We start from the raw sequence: 17,609 nt of genomic DNA, 5'->3' as shown, positions 1-17,609 counted from the left end.
ACATCTGCCATCAGTAATGTTTAACTTAGTAAGCCTATCCCGGTAGCTCTAAGAGCCCTGGTGAACACCTAATCTTAGAGATATTGCATGGTTAAGGTCAAATTCAGGCTGTGCTAATTTCTACCCAGAATGACTTATTTCATTCATATTTTGCAAGGCAGTCCAGGACCTCTCAGGGACTACTTTCCCACTTCATAAAGGGTTGTAATCAGCTTAAAGACAAATCAAAGTGCTCACTAACTCTCTCCTTACAGAAATGGCTCATGTATAACCATCCCATAGCTATTATGGAAGTTTTGCTATTTCAATATATAAGTATTAATTGAGCACCTATTAAATGTCTGGAACTGTACTAGTCACTGGGCACATACTTTTATGGAGCTCCTCCCAGTAGAGAAAATTAAAACTTGAAAAGAATCACAGACATTTGTATGAAGTGCTTAAAAAGGATTGGAAGGAAAAAAAAATTTTTAAGCATTTGATTTCTTTACTACTAGACTTCACCTCATTAGTTCTCACATAAATTATAGCTTTAACACCAAAGATCATCATAAAGGATTGTTAAATATCAACATGGATGCCTAAGAAGTTGTATACATACTCAGGGCTAAGTGTAATGCAGACTATTACTGAAGTCGCCATACATTGGCTTTTAAAATTCATCTACCCCGAGTAGTAAAGCAATTCAATCTTTCTATAGTGGATCTCTTTCACTAATACAAATTTGTGTTAAGTGTATATTCAGCTACTAGAACAAATGCATGTTTGTGGACATTTACCCATTCACAGGGTCTTTTCTATCTTACTGTCCTTTGTGGCCTGCCCCCAGTTAGGAGTGGCTAGCCAAGCCCTGGTTGTGCCCTGAGGCCAGCCTGACTAGTAGGAGTTAAAAGAGGGCAAGGGCATTTCTGATGCTGGCTTTGCACTGCATACTAGAAAGTCAGGGATCACCTGACCTTCCTGCTGCTGAGCTCTGGGCCACAGCCACGGAAGACTAAAACATGGATCAAAGACAGCACCATGGGACACCCTGGTGGCGTCAGGTGGATATTACAGGTGATTTTCACTTAAGCCCCTAGAAACCACCACAGAAAAAGGCAGGCTAGCTTTAAAAAAAAAAAAAAAAAAAAAGCAATGTGGTAGTAAAATGAACAAATTTTCACAAGATTCAAGTTCTGGGCCTGTCACTTTTAGTATCTTTCAGCCTATTATCTCAACTGCAAAATGAGGCTAATACCACTCCAAGATTAAAATGAATCAAAGTATTTAATGGCATAGTTAACTACTACTTTCATTGAGAATAAGGTATTTAATGCCTTTGCATTTTTCCTTTAAAAAAGGTAGCAAGGGCATGAACCCTTGAAGTCACTACTTTGGAAATAAGCCCAATCTGATTAGAGGACCATACCACTTAAGCCATGCAGTGCACCTGTATAGGATTTTATGAACAGATTTATTCATAAACATTAAGGCATTAGCAATATGAGCATCTTGGAAGTGTCAAAAAGTTAACAGTGCTTGCTCAGTTTACTATGTAGCCAGGGGAAATATATGTACACAAAACAATTATACAACAGATTAAAAGCAACATGCAAGCGCATACATCATATGCAACAATATATAAATGTGAAGAAAAGCAAAGCAGAATTATAGTGCAATTAGTCCAAGAATGCTTAAGTCTTTAGCTGATCACGAAGGGGTGGTTGAATTAGAGGCAAAAGGAACGGGGATGCTGGTAGTGAAGGAGAGGTTTGTTGAGTCTCTTGGCTTTGAGACAATTAACCAGGGCAGGGTCCCGAAGTCATGTTAAGATTCTCCCAAACCAAGGAAATATATTACCCATTTCCTAAATTCTATATAAATCTTCACATATGAATGCCTTTTTGGATAAATAACCACCAAAAGAATCCAACCCCAAAGGGAAATCTGCAGGAATTCTCATTGAGGTATGACCACAAAGTCTGGAAGTAATTTAAAGCTTCTTCTGTTAAGAATCATGACTAAGAATGATGTAAAAAGGAGACACAGGAAGAAGCACCAGGAGGGAACCATTCTACCCTTAGGGAGACAACAGCATCAATTCTTGATGATCTATTCTCAGAGTGTGCACAGCTTACCAAAAAAACAAAAACAAAAACAACTTTCTTCTGGACTTTATAAGACTGATCTTGGGGCAACATTATAATGGGAAAAGTTACTTGGATTAGAAGTTAAATTTGAATTTCCTAGTTTCACATTTGAGGAGCCATTATTTGATGCAGTGTTAAGAACACAATAGTTTTCTCAATCCAACCAGTTAACCCAAGCTTGTGAAATAGACTTCTATAGTGTGTTGCTTCTAAGGAATAAAAGTTCTTTCAGCACTTTCAGCACTGCATTTGGCTGAATGGGAGATACAAATACTTCTACAGAAACCTCACTGGGTACTAAAAAACCACAAAACTTCCAATAGTAATAAAATAAATTTGTGAGATTAAATGCATCACAGAGAAGAAATGTGAAGTTTATAGTTTCAGGAATGAAGTTTAACAGAGGATGATCAGGACTTGGAAGCTTCAGGGTGACTAATGGGGAGGGAAGGAGAAAGGTCTACAAACACACAAAAGTAAAAACAAGCATGGTCCGTTATTTACCAAATCAACCAGAGCAAGGGAAGATGTGACTGAGAATAGTGATAAATTGGAAAGGTAGACCTATTGTTGATTCGTATTAAGGGAGTTGACATGAAATCAGCTAAAACACTTCAGTAATGAATTTGGGTGTATAGATAAGGATGCTGGTATGGCAAATGGAGATGGAACACAAAACTGAACAGCATTTTGAACTTATCTGGCAAATAAGCTCTAGTTCAAGTTGTAGGTACAATGGTACTGGGCTAAAAACTGGTTACACAGAAAGTGGTATGCAATTCTACTACCTAGTTTTAGAGGACAAAGGAACCATTTTCAGTTGTCTTTGTTTTAGTGCCAGCCAACATTTCACGCCTTAAAACGTGGATGTCACTTTTGGTTTATTTTATAACTCAAAAAAAAAAAAAAAAAAAAAAAGTCTCCAAAAATAATTAGAAACACTCCAGGAGGTCACAGAATGGAAAATGATATTTTAATGTTACATACAAATATTTAGCTTCTACTACTACACAATCAATAACAAAGATTTATTCCCAACTTAGACACAGAAAAAATATAAACCTATATTTACTGATTACTTATTCAAGATACTCAGAATGGGAAATCATTCAAATTTCTAGGTTTCTCTTCCAAAGCAATTGAATGATTATCTTGAGTGTCTATTCAGTGCATAGCTATTTTGTGCTATACCTGGAAGGGGGAGGAAGAAAGGTTATGACCTGTTAGAAAAGACAGATACATAAACAACTCACTGATAATCAAGACAGAATGGCAAAAGTTAAGATACAGTAGAAATACTCTGTGGGAACAGGGGAAGGACCAATAGTGCTCATTCAAATAAGTTTATTTAGTGACTATCGTGCCAGACACCACCTTGGTTCCTCAGGAAATTAAAATTCATGAAACAAGGAAGTTGAAGTAGATGGCTGGATAGTGCAAGCAAGCTAGGTGACCTAGCTAAACTCAAGGTACACACACACACAAGTCTGTGTCCACACACAAAGGAATGATTCTGTCCGTATGACGGGCATTAAGTTTCCAGGAGGTGATTTTTGACATACTATCCAATGTTAAATCTTTCTAAATGAAGAGATGGAAGGCACTGCAGGAGAAAAAAACCACTAGGACCAAATGCAAGAAATGCTAGGGAACGCCACGTCCTGGGATATGGAGCGTTATCAGGGGAGGGCTAGAGATGAAGCTATAAAGGTAGGCTGGGGGCTAGGTTACCAAGGGCCTCAGGTGCCTTATTTCTAAGACTAACCTCCAAGCAATGAGGTTTCAAAATACTCTAGTAGGGAGTGACAGGATAAATTTTTCATTAAAAAAAAAAAAAAAAAAAAAAAAAAAAAAATCACCCTACCAACAGTGGCTGGTGGACAGTTGGGGCTTGCGGTGAGGATACTAATGAAATTCTAACCACACTTACAATTCACTGACCATACAGTAGATGTTGTTAACTCAAATTTCCAAGTAAGCCACTTTAAGGGCAGGAGAGATTCAGCCCAGTACTTCCAAGTCCTATTTAAAGGCTGTCGGTTGTCTTTTGACCCATACAGCAGTCCATTCCTAAGTTTTACACCTTAATCGTTGCCACAACTTGAAAACTTATCCCAAACTTTATGTGTTAAGGCTTCCCTAATAGCACCTCAGGACATAATTCTACCATGCCTCTGGCAATTTACAATCTCCAAGTTCAGCTTTTTTCTTTTACAAAGTCAATTCTGGAGTTCCAATTGTACAATTTTGGTTTCAGAGTGCTTCTTCACAAGTTCGGCTAAGGAGACCCCATAGCTAACACTGCTAAGATTAAAGACACAGGCATAATCAACCTAGAGTCCTCTCAACCCAACCTGCACCAAGCCTGCTAGTCAGCAACCACCTTCTGTGGCTACACTTGCCACATAAAATGTTAGTTAAGCAGGCAACCTCTGTGTAAACTTGATTCTGCTCTCTCTTGAAAAATACTTTTATTTGCTCTTTTAGAATCTTATTCTTCAAAGCATACAAGTTTCTAACATCAATGTTTTAAGGTGTGTGCTCCCATACCCATTTTCTTGAGTAAACTGTATCATCGACTGGACCTAAAAATTTTTAACAGTATTTTTATAGTGAATTTAAACAAGAGTTAAGTTTGTGTCCTTTGAGTTTTTTTGCAATATAAGGTTATAGAGAGGGGAATGATGGGAATGACAAATGCTGAAATTTAAGCTTTCTTAATATAAAATGGCATTAAGTAAACATGACAAGAGAACTATGTGTACAGACTTTATGGTCACAAGATATTGTGTCTAGTTAAGCAAAGCCTAGAGAACAGACAAATGTAAACAGTTAACCTGATGAATAAGCAGGATTTTAAGACACACTAATATTCATTAAGTCTTTCAGTAATGCTAAGAAAGAAGATTCCAGAAACCTGTTTCACGCCATATAAACAAGCAATAAAGGTCCCAGAATACATATTTGTTTTTCCTAGTATAGGACCAATTTTATGCCTAGATTGCTTTGTGTAGCACATCTACTCCTGTATCCAATTCTTATACTTCTGGCCTTACTGATCTATACCTGTAGGTGTACAAGGGAAAACAAGCAAATTCACATCTACAGCGTTTTCTCCTAAGTCCCCAAACCTAGACATATTTTTCTTTATAGGTTCGTTCAGTACTAGTAAATCTCTATTCAAGACCTAAATGGATTCCTACTCAACAGATGGGAAGGCAAAAGGTAAAGTTATAGTAAGGAAACTTACTCAAAAAACCCCACTTAACTTTGAAGCTAATAGGATTAAGGCAGTTGCTTTCCACCTTGCTTTGGGATGTTTTACAGTAGGGATTAATTTCCTGGTTGATTTTGTGTAATAGCCCCCTCTAGTGGCCATACGGTTTTCCCTAGCATTTATTCAAACAGGAGTGGAATATTTAAAAAAAAAAAAAGAAAGAAAGAAAATTAGACATCTGGCATCCCTACAAGTGGTTTTGTTCATATTTGGTGAAGATGAATATAGCATTCTATAGAGGCTCTCAATTTCCACTATCTTCACACCGATAGTTCTATCAATAGTTGACAGATTACAGTCCTAAATTATAGGAGTTAAGACATTTAACTTTGTTGACCGTTAACTCCTTTGTGCTTAAGAGATAAAGACAAACACCCAGGATCTGCAGAACTCAAGATCTTAAGTATTGTTTCATCTATCTGTTTTGCACACCTACCTACAACTGCAACCACCTTATGCAAAGGTATGCGTTAAGTGTAAATTTTCTCTCCCCAATAACCCAGCTGCAGAACTTATTAGAATGTTTATTATGAGGTTATTTCTGCCTAAATTAACTTCTACATGACAAAGACTAATTTATTCAATTTATTTTTTCAGAAACATCAAGTGCTTTTTGTAACAAAAATTCGATTCCTACAAAATCACAACCACCTTTAATGTAAGCCTGTCAGGTATAGCTTTTGAAGTTAATCAAGAAGCATCCCCAAAGTCCTCAATCACGGGAATAAGTCTAACTTCCTGGGCCTCTTTTTTTTGCCAGGATTGCTATTTGTTCAATATGCAATCAAAATGAACACAATGAACAGATGCTTCCTTATAATCTCATTACTTCATGCCAATCCCAGCTTCTCCTATAGGATCAGACTGATCAATATAAAGTCCTGTAAAGTACTGAAAAAAATTACCCCCCAAGAATAAAATGTACCACTACATACACTAGGATGGCAGAATTTCCTTCAGTGGAGTACAATTGTTGAGTCCACAACAGCGACAGAATATAAAGAAATGTGGGTCATACCTTTTTTCTCGTGGCTGCTTCAGCCTAAAAAGATGGGGAACTTACATCTCAATAAAGGATCCACACTTAACAGGTTTTTCACTCACAAGCTCAAAGTTATACAGGTTTAGCTCTTCATTCTATTAGCTCTACAATCTCTTACCCAAACTTGTGGAGGCAAATGTATTTGAAATTTAGAGTCATTTTCACTTTATAATATTAAAATATATGGTATATAGCCCCTGTATCATGTAACACCCTCAGCAAAGCCTATGGCAACTGTGTAACAAAACACCAATATTTCTGCAGAAGACAGCATAGCCCCAGAAAGTGCAAAATGAAGCCATCAATTCTGGTCAGGTTTTACATTCAACAACAAATTTTGTTTTCAGAGTTTTTTGGATAAGAGATTGTGAACCTGTTTTCTGCCTTTGCACTCTATACCGGGATAAAACTAAGTGAAACCAAAGGATGGTTATGTAACAACAGAACTTCAGCCTAATAGCTTTTACTACTACTTATGAAAAATACATACATATAACTTAATTTGTAATTTCAGCGCTTCATGTACAAAGTGAAAAGACGCAGTTCATCTACACAGAAAACTTGAAAAAAAACAAAAAACCCGTCAGCCCTAATGAGCAAGATGTTTCAAAGATAAAACTGAGAAAGCTGAAATTCTAAATCAATCTTATTCAACTTAAACACTACAATGAGTGTCCATGGGAACACTCAAAATTTATAAAAGTATAAAACTTAGGAGAAAAAACATTTTAAATGAGGAAATTCCGTTATACAAAATTAAAAAAAATTATTGAACAAAATTTTAAAATAAAATTCAGATCCCAAACAATTACGAATCAGAAAATGGGTTTCTTACCTTTTGTTTCCAGAAGGATGTGGGCTGAACAGCAAGGTGGGTTATTCAATCTGACGTTATGAAAAATAATTGCTTCTTAGAAAGACTTAGAGGAGTTTTTCCTTGGTTAGAAAATAACAAACTAATTATAGGTTCCCTACACTATTCTAAGGAGACACAAATAGGGAGAGAAAAGGGGAACAATACAGGGCAGCTTTTTTAGTTCTAAAACAATAGGACTTTCTTCTAGTAGCTGCCAAAACAGGAGAGGTTTAGGACTCATTTCCTAAGACTGGAAAAAACAAAACAAAACAAAAACAACAAAGCCTACATCTCCCCTCACAGCTTCCAGCGGTCTGGACCCACACCCCTCTATCTTTCATAAATATGCAGTCAAGTTCTCTCATCTTCAGACAGCCTATTTATGACACATTTCTCATCTCACTTCAATTCTGAGGTTGGAACTACCACGATTTTTAGTAGAGTACATCTTTCAACTCAGGTTTAATGCACTCAATCTTGAGTGAAGGCATTTTCATCTTGGTCTGATTTCCAACACATTCAATGAACACAGGCTTAAGCCTAGCTCACATTAACCTTCCCAAAATTAGTTGTTTAAAATACTTATATTCTACACATAAAACAGAACTTGTCAGTTTTAATAGTAAAAATCTTTCCACTTCTTGAACATTGGATTTTAAATTCTTGCATAAGAACTAGTAATTTTCTTAGTCTATACCAAGTTCTTTACTTAAATAAAGAATCTGTTTTGAACTTAAGATCCCTTCCCTTCCTCCCTACATTCCACAAGGCTCATCTACTTGTTTTGGTTAGGTGCCCTTATGCAAATCTCTCTCGGGGCCCATTTCCTCTACCACCAAGATCAGGTCTAGTTTTTTCTAGGTCTGAAATTATGTCACCTGCATAGTGGTCTTAAATTCAGCTTCCAACTCTGATTAGCATCCAAGGCAAATGTTAAGATTTAGTTATTTCTTTTGGGTGCAAAAAATGTGTTTTGATGGTTTTTGACTAGCTATGAGGAAATCAAAAGAAAAAGATAAGGGATTTTAACTAAAAATCTACTTCCCCAATTCACTGAAAATTTAGCACCAAGGGGCTGTCAAGTAAAAAGATACAAGAAATAGCAGACTAAGCTATAAATCACTGCTTTGGTAGGTTTTGGATACAGAATAATCTTATGGTTGACAAGGGTTCACAGGCAAAATTTTAAAGCCCAGCTTTTTATTAACAATAATTCACTCAAATATAAGCAGTTAATATTCTAGTGTAGTATTCACATTTCAAAACAAAGTAATTTGTTTTTAATCCGTGAATTGAACATTTAATACTTACCAATTTTTGAGAAGAGCTTGACAATCTCCAACACTATCCCCAAGTTAACATTAACTAGTCACTACCCAAATTTTGCACAAAAACCTATGCTGTCTAGATTATCACCAAAAAATAAACATCTATAAATTTCTAATCATTTTTGTCAAAGTACGGGAAACTTATCTTTCAGAAACTAGATCATCCCATTTACCATATTATATACACCAAATTCCTTCTTATCTCCCTGAAGACTTTCACAATTAACATTAAGAGATGGCTAATACCATTTATTAGAGATTACCTTTCAAGAAGCTTTAATTTACTAATACATAACACAAGAATCAGTATCTTATCAAAGTATTAACGGATAGTCACCCACTTAAAATTTTACATGAAGAGGAAAAAGGACAACCATGCATAGTTTTTTAAAAAATGTTTATTTTTTTTTCAAAGAAAAACGGCAATAGCCAATTGGAAACCTACTTATTCTTCAACTCCAATTTTGTTCTTTAAATTTAGAAGTGACTTACTGATTTACTATTTTAAACAAACCCCCCCTTTCCCCTTTAAATGTTTACCATCTACTCGTGCTGAATCCTTCCAAGGAGATTGCTCCAGCGTATTATCTCCAGGTCCTCGCTTTGCTCCTTTTACCAAAAAATGCAAAACACAATTCCATCGTGCATCTTAAGGGCTCCAATCGTCAAAAATAGGAAAAAAAAAAATCTTTGGAATAGCCAATTAAGTTGAATAAAAAAAAAAAAAAAAAAAAATCCACACGAATGCGGTTTGGTTGGGGCAGGAATCCACTCCTATGTTCCTGGTAATCTGATCCCGCTCCATGAATCCTTGTAATTCATCCTCCCTATCCTATCCACATTATGATTTGAATCCAATGATCCAGCTCCAAGGATTGGGATCCAGTGAGCCCTCTCCAATCCAAACCTTTATAACCAGCAAAACCAAAAAAGAGGAGGCAAAATGTTAGATACTGTAATCAAAAAAGGTTTCTGGGGAATGATGAGTTATGTCTGTCATCAGTTTAACAGATGTACATCAATAACTATCAAATTCCCCAAAACAAGTTTCTGAATGGTGTTCAGATAAATTTAGAAACTTAATCATCATAGAGACTAATTGGAAGAAGCATTTTATATTTACAGTTCAACTGATAATGCCAACACTTGTTACTGTACAGCGTATTACAGGTTTTGTGGTTGCAAAAAGTTATGTAGTTGAAAAGTTTACTGGTATTGCTACCCACCCTAAGTCTAAACTAAACCTAATGCTCCCATCTGCAATTTAATTTGTAAATTAAAGTGTTTTAAACGAGTCAATTATGAATATTAGTTAAAAGGGGAAGGTGAGACTTAAAAAGTATTCCCAACTAGATTATCTACACCAATACATTGGAATTCTCTATTTTGCTTTCATTTTGTCTTAAAAAAATGAAATAGCAACGCTATATCAGTCACACAGAGGACATGCAGATTTAGCAGTATTGATATTATACTCTATCTGGTTGGAATTAAAGACACCCTGTACCCACATGTACACCAACAGCAGGTCACACATTAACAGTTGTAACTAAGCACTGTGACAAATTAGCCAGTTCTTCCCACATTAGTCCCTATTAAAACAAAAAAAGGGGGAAGGGAGCAAAATAAATTGTTACAAAATGGGCAATGTAACATTTGCCACAATTGCCAAGGTTTAAAGAGCAAAGCAATTGTAGCTAAAGATAACTGCATAAGATGTTTGCAAGTGTTTTAAGGTAGATGTATATAATCACTTTAAACCCTTGCCTTTTAGTATAAGGTCAATACTGCCAATTTCATCTGTGACAATAGCACTTGGAGTCATACCATTGCCTCCATTATTGATCTGATCCTCCTCAATCCTCCTTTTGACAATCCTAAAATGATTGAAATGTGCTCCACAATCCTTAATCCAAAGCATTCTTAATCCATCTCTTCAGATATGTCTACAGAAAGACACATGAAAAGCAAGATAAACATAAGAACTTCCCCAGGTAAGATAACCACAAACACCCCCCAACATCCCCAGTTCACACAAACCAGAGCAGAATAGACATTTACACAATATCACAGTCTGAAGAGCATGGAGAGTTAACTAAATTTAAACAATCCTGTCTATGACATCACTTAAAATACATTTTATCAGACATGAGGGGAATGTAGATGTTAGGAGCAAGGGGATATTACACAAGAATGCAATTCAACACTTTAGCCCATTCTGAACAAAACAGTTTGAATTAAAAAATGAAAAGATTGTACTGAGTAAAGGAAAACTGTATACAACATGGGTTCTACAAAAAGTGTCACCAATCATCTTATGTACGAGAGCGAGATCTGCTATGACGGGGAGAATAGCGTGGTGATCCTCTGCTTCTCCTTGGGGAATAACTGCGACTCCTGCTGTTGCTTCTGCTACGGCTTCTGCTACGACTACGGCTTCGAGATCGTGATCTTCCATAACTTGGACTTCTGGGCCCATCAACTTTAACCCGGATGTAGGCAGTTTCTCCCTATTGAATAGACAGAACTTTCGATTGAAAGATCTAAGCTTTCACCTGTCTTCAGGCATGCTGAACGAATACAATGTAACTAAAACCAGAAATCTGGTACTTTACTTGGACACCCTTGCCTGAATCTTACCTTCAAATTCCACTGTTAAGACCACTGTTTCCAATTCTGGCCAAAGAAAAGAGTAAGTGTAAAAAACCTACCTCATGGGATCTAAACTTAGTGTTATCCAGTTTTCGAACTGCATAGGTCATATCTTCTTTCCGTACAAACTCCACGACACCAGTGCCATCTCGGTAAACATCAGCATAACATACATCACCTGCTTCACGCATGTGATCCTTCAGATCCTGCCAGCTTCCACTTGGAGGCAGTCCTAAAAAGGTATTTTTTCAACACCACTCACTCTATATTTCACATTAAACTTGAAATTTACACTAGAACAAAAACTACTTTAAAATTAATTAGACTCAAGATCCTAGGTTAAGAGCTGCTAAGATCCTGGAATCCAGAGTCCAAACTTACTTGCAAAGCAAAGATCTTCATATTCTAGGTACTCAACCTAATAGTAAATAACTACGTGGTAACAGGTATATCTCCACTACAGTGTTCCTTGTTACTAAATTTACCCGAGCAACTAATTTAAGACCTATCACAAAAACTTGCATTTGTCAACACTGCTCACGCAAGGAAAAACTTAAAAGTGGTTTCTGTCCCTTCTCAACAACCCACACGAACAGTAAACTCACCAGAGACAACCACTCTGTTTTCAGAACGCCTGGATGGGGGGCCATAGCGGCCTCGGGGAGCCCCGCCACCTCCACCCCCGCCGCCGCCTCGGCCGGTGCCACGGCCGCTTCGAGGAAACTCCACCCGCAGACGGTATCCATCGTAATCATAGCCGTCGCGACCATATACCGCGTCTTCCGCGTCTCTGCGTGATCATAGAAAGCAAAAGGCGTAAGAAAAAGGACCGGGAGGGGCAGCTAACTCAGTCGGGAACTAGCGGCCCCCCGCACATGCGCACCCAGCATGGAAGAGCCCACATGCGCTGCATAATAGGAATGGCCCCTCCCCCACCCAGAAGCACGCCAGGTTCCCGACCACTACACCAGCCCTCAGCGCCTCAGTTTCCCGCTCCGAGACCGAAAGTCCGCTCTGGGGACGTCCATGGGCCCAGTCACCAGAGAAGCCACAGCGACTCGGCTCCTTACTCGACTCCTGCATGGGCGACATCGTCTTACCCCCAACCTAAGAGCCCACCTCCCCATTCTTTGTATCAAGGCCTTTCCCAACTACTCCCAACTTATTGCCTCAAGGCCGCAAGCCCCGGGCCGCCTCACCGAGGGTCCTCGAACTCAACGAAGGCGAAGGGCGGTCCTCCGCGGCGATTCTTGAGATCGATGTCACGGATAGCACCGTATTTGTAGAACACGTCCTCAATGTCCTTGGTTCGGATGTCTGGAGGTAAGTTACCCACGTAGATGCGGCAATCGTTGTTCCCTGCCGGGCCACGAATCACACCACCTCCCGACATGGCGGCGACGAAAAGCGCGGACTCGAGAACAGGCCTTCCCACCAAGCCTAGCGCACGGCAGAGCGAGCCCGCAGCGACACCACGTCTCCCGCGGCCCCTCCAAAATGGCGCCTTTATCAGCTCGGCGCACGGATATGGGGGGAGGGAGGAAGAGAAGCGGGAGGAAGCAGCTATTCGATCTCAGTACGCACGCGCAAGAGCGTAACGGGTACTGCGATAGGTACGCTCACGCACGTGCGACGTCACCCTCCGCGCGAAGGGAGAAAAAAGTTCCCCGCGTTCCCGATTTGCGGAGTGGCTTGCCAGTGAAGTGACCAGTCGTTTGGTAAGAATTAAACACAGATCCATCGGTAAACGGGCTACTAATCCCTGACGAGTCTTAAAGGATAGTCAACCTTCCCAGGAATGAGTCCCTTTTAAAAACAAGTCCGCGCCTTGAAAGCCTTTGGTGAAACCTAGCCTTGAGCTGTGTCCCACAATGCTCTGCGGCGTTAACGGCCTTTGGCGGGAAAGACTGCCGGGGGCGGAGTTAAAGGGGAAGGGACCTGGCCGTTGCTCCGGAAACGCGGACATTCTCGGAGAGTGCGGCCAGTCCAGGAGTTCCGCCGCTTGTGATTCAGGCTTGTGATTCAATCAGGAGCCGAGGCTTGACTTTGTATTCCCGCCCCTTCTCCTGCGCTCAGGCGGTGAGCTGCGTAGATAAGCGTCTAATTTAGGGCAACCCAGCTTAGACTCCTTGGTAAATACTTTGCACCAAGTACCGTTCCACCGTCGGTTTAAAACTTAACTTTGTATGGCTCAGTTCAACACACCTTGATGTAGTGGCGGTGGTTTGAGCTGTATTCAGTCAGCCAGGACTCAGACCTCAGCTTCTCTTTAATTGCCTAGCCCTACCGCAGAGGAGAGGTCCAGTGAAGGCTTGAAGAGTGACGTGCCTGTTATGTATCCAGCCCTTTGAAAGAACGAGAAAAGCGTGTGTGTGTATGCAAAATCTTGAAGTTTGTTCCCTTTTATGAACTCCTTCCGGGCCTCTCAGGTAATATAAACGAGCAAAATGGATGTGTGAGAACTGTGACCACTGGAGACCACTGTTGCTGCTCAGGACTGAGCCCTCTTGCCTGCTGGCCCAGGGAGTTAGGAACTTTTTTAGAGAGACCTCTGAAGTCTGGATTTTTATGTGAAGTGTTGGGATTTTAAAATATTAGTAATGAGTTCAATTTTTAAGAAAACTCTGCAGTCATAAATATGCTAAAACATCTGCACCCTGTGTGTAAGGATGATTTTCTTCATATTCTGTATTTGTTTGCAACAGTCCCCAAGGATGTGTGTGAGGCAATTTACAGAGATACCATAACACATTATTAGAACTGGACCAAGAACTCAGGGCGAATGGGAAAATAAGCAGGGAGGGATTAAGGTGAAATCAGGGTGAGGTTACTACACAAAATGCCAGCAGTAATATCCTGATCGGTTCCTAAAGATGCACTGCAAGTCTCACTCCGCTCATTCCGGAAGTCATGATAAAGAAGGGAACACAAGTATATTCAAAAGTCTAAATGCCTTTGAAATTAGAAAATAAATAGGTTGTTTAGGAGAATGGCATGTTTTCTTAGTTCTAAAAGTTGACAGTGCATTTTACAAACGTCTGAGTGATCCCAAAATACAAATTCAATTTGATCCTCAACGGACCCATAGAGGATCTCTGGTTGTGTTTGAACTCTCTGTGATGGTTTCCAAAATTCTGTGTATATGTGCATGTACTTTTTCTTCAAAGAGGATTTGAAATTGTAATCAGATTCTTAAAGGGGTGTCTAGATTCTCACAGGGGAAAAAGAAACCTCTGAAAATTTTAGAGGGAAGGACAGATTATCTTTCAGAGCATCCTTCACTGAGTATCCTTCAATGATATTTTTTGACAGTGAGCTTTTAATAAAAACAAAAGAACCTGATCGTTTTTAAAATGAGAAGCTGACCAAAAAAGACACTATTTCAACAAATTGATTCAGTTTCTAGCCCTGTCCTATTCAGTTAGTAGCAGAAGAGATGAGAGTTTTTTAAAAAGTTGCAGGCATATCATGTATTGATTGGTTCGTTCAATAGTTATTTAGTTAGCACACTTTGTTATTTTATACCTCCACTTAAGAGTTATTCAAGTTCATCTGTTGAATAATGTTAATGATAACTGAAGTGATTTAAACATAGTTGCTTTTAATTTCAAGACATTTTTGTTCCAGAAAAATAAGAAAATTGTGAATTGGCTTTGATTTATTCTTTTCCAATTTAATGCAGTCATTTCTGATTTTGTTCAGTTCAGAGGAATACAAGTAGAATTTTTTTTTTTTAATTTTAAAAAATTTTATTTATTTTTGAGAGACACGGAGTGTGAGTGGGGGAGGGGCAGACAGAGAGGGAGACACAGAATCCAAAGCAGGCTCCAAGCTCCGAGTTGTCAGCACAGAGCCCAACGCGGGGCCGAACCCGCAAACGGTGAGACATGACCCCAGCCGAACATGACCCTGACGCTTAACCGACTGAGCCAACCCAGGCGCCCCAAGTAGAATTTAATATAGAGTGAATGAGACATTCTTGTTCCTCTGTTGGCTCCTTTTATTGTATTTGAACGTAACCAAATTATAGGTTCTGGGGTCCATGATGAGTTCAGGATGTAGCAGGAAAAGTCTGGCCGTTTATCGAGATTTCCCAGGATGACATTAGTTTGGTGATTATTACAGTTCAGGGTGTGATAGTAATATCAGTGTCCCAGAGTTGATTAACATATTTTAGTCCACAAGAGCAAAAAATAAGAAAATAAACCAAGTCATTTGTTCATTTGTTGGGGACAGATTAATTTTTGGTAGCCAGGATGCTCAAATTATACAAACCAAAGATAACTGTTTTGGCGGGTCTGGAAAGCATATCAGACAGTTGCTTAGTAAATGAGGAATCAAAGCAAAATGAGACGAATTGTTTTGAGAGATTTCATTCAGACAATGGCGAGGCCTGAAAAAATCCCTGCCCCATCTCAGAGTATGCCTCTTCAAAGACAGGAAAACTCATACCCCCATGGGTTTTGTGGGTCTGTTTCCTGGACAATGCTGGGTAAAGATTGGCAATTCTCTTTCTGTAGGCTAATCTGCACATAAACTTTGTCTAAACAGTATACTAGACAATTGATTAGATTTCTGTGGACCAAATTACAGCCACTTCCACCTTGCCTCCTGAGATTATATCCTCATCTTTTTTGTTTGTTTGTTTTCAAGTAGGCTTCATGCCCAGCGCAGAGCTCAGTGTGGGGCTTGAACTCAGGACCCTGAGATCATGGACTGAGCTGAGATCAAGAGTTGGGCCACCCAGGCACCCCCATCTTCATTTTAATTAAGGATTCAGAGTGTTTGTAAACTCCTCACTTACACATTCACTGGCAGTTTTATGGATTGCTCCCACAACCAACTAATCTACTAAGTATAGATTTTACTAGCTTAATTCTCAGAAACTGCCTTATTTTCAGCACTGTTGCTATTTATGAAAACTTCCTCAAAAAATTTTCAAGCCTTTTGATTCAATTTAGTAAGTATATACTAGCGTCAGCACTATATTTTATTCTGGAAATAATTACTTGAAAAAAAAAAAGAAAAATTCAAAGAGTTAATTACCATGAAAGTTGAAATTACAAGACGCAGGTTTTCAGTGATTTGCCAAACACTTAAATCTCTATACCTATGGTGATAGTTATGAAACTCTGTAAACATACTAGAAATAATTGAATTGTACACAAAGCAAATGAATTGTATAGTATGTAAATTATAACTCAATAAAATTGTGTTTTTTTAATACCATTTTTAGTTTTTTAGTACCATTTCTCTAAGGGCATTGGGGATTAGGAGTGTTCTAGAGTAATTTGCACTGAAATACGTCTTTCCAAATCTGGAAATCCTGTTTTCCATACACACGTGTCAATCCCTACTGTCTTCCTTGGGGATAACTGTTATTTTTCTGGGCGAAGAGACCCAAAGATTAGGAGCACTTGATTCTGCTGTGTATAGGAGTTCCCTCCAGGAACAGTTCATTTGCATGACTCTTTTCCCTTGTTCCGCTTGTTTCAGTGATTAAAAATATTCTCTGAAAAAGGAAGAAATAGTATATATCTTTTTATTTCATTTATATTTGTCTCCTCTTTAATAAACTATATTGAGGACAGATTTCTACTATAACTTCCTACCAGTAAAATCTCTGTTAAAATGAATATTACTGACCATTTGCTGACTGCTTTTTGAAAGAGGTGGGGCATTAGATGAGCAGAATTAGATGAGAAGGTTTCTATGGAAACCTCGTCATGTTGCTACCAGTGGGTAGACCCAATGGGTACAAGCATTATTTTTCATTTCACAGCATAATAATGATGGCCACTTTACAGGCCCAAATAAGTCATCTAATAATACAGTCTTGGTAATCTTATTTTTTTAAAAAATTGTTTATTTTTTATTATTCTTGAGAGACAGAGAGAGACAGAATGCAAGCTGGGGAGGAGCAAAGAGAGAGGGAGAACAGAATCTGAAGGAGGCTCCAGGCTCTGAGCTGTCAGCATAGAGCCCAACACGGGGCTTCAACTCATGAGCCGTGAGATCTTGACCTGAGCCGAAGTCTGGTGCTTAACTGATTGAGCCACCCAGGTGCCCCTTGGTAATCTTATTTTAGGACTGGCTTCCCTTATTCTTTGATTCTTCTTGTTTTGTTTTTGGCTAATTCTTCCCATCTTTAAGGTCCCATTATTAATAACAATAGAATATGATTTTGCCAGAAAACAGCTCTTAAAATTGTCTGTTACAAAGATATATTTTCACCACGTCTTCTTCTTCCTGTTACTATTATTACTCCCTTTTCCTGCTTAGTTCTTTCTCTTAAAAATTAAAACTCTATTCATGTTGTACATTC

At 38.7% G+C, this 17,609-nt stretch overlaps 1 protein-coding gene across 3 annotated transcripts; it reads right to left on the bottom strand.

The window, feature by feature from the left end:
- Positions 1–3,292: 3,292 nt before the first annotated feature.
- On the bottom strand, positions 3,293–12,808 carry SRSF1 (serine and arginine rich splicing factor 1). Of its 3 annotated transcripts, none has more exons than XR_006196673.1 (6): positions 12,484–12,808; positions 11,890–12,074; positions 11,344–11,516; positions 10,956–11,142; positions 9,173–10,578; positions 3,293–7,333 (listed from the first exon to the last, which is right to left on the bottom strand). XR_006196673.1 is itself a non-coding variant. In XM_042916981.1 (5 exons), exons 1-5 carry the CDS (start codon positions 12,675–12,677, stop codon positions 10,556–10,558), a joined length of 762 nt encoding a protein of 253 aa, XP_042772915.1. In that variant the 5' UTR covers positions 12,678–12,808; the 3' UTR covers positions 8,281–10,555. The 3 variants fall into 3 exon arrangements, 1 of the variants encoding a protein (XP_042772915.1); XR_006196674.1 differs by lacking the exon at positions 3,293–7,333 and having other exon boundaries at positions 8,281–9,539; positions 10,460–10,578; XM_042916981.1 differs by lacking the exon at positions 3,293–7,333 and having other exon boundaries at positions 8,281–10,578.
- Between the last annotated feature and the right edge of the window lie 4,801 nt (positions 12,809–17,609).

The sequence above is a fragment of the Panthera leo genome, chromosome E1 (assembly GCF_018350215.1).
Source record: "Panthera leo isolate Ple1 chromosome E1, P.leo_Ple1_pat1.1, whole genome shotgun sequence".
NCBI classification, from domain to species: Eukaryota; Metazoa; Chordata; class Mammalia; order Carnivora; family Felidae; genus Panthera; species Panthera leo.
This window is presented reverse-complemented; position numbering and strand designations above follow the sequence as displayed.

Coding starts and splice junctions, on each gene's coding strand:
- SRSF1 (XM_042916981.1), bottom strand. CDS start 12,677: ATGTCGGGAGGTGGTGTGATTCGTGGCCCGGCAGGGAACAACGATTGC. Junction 11,517..11,889: donor AAACAGAGTGGTTGTCTCTG/GTGAGTTTACTG, acceptor ATACCTTTTTAG/GACTGCCTCCAAGTGGAAGC. Junction 10,579..10,955: donor TCATAGCAGATCTCGCTCTC/GTACATAAGATG, acceptor GTCTTTCTGTAG/ACATATCTGAAGAGATGGAT.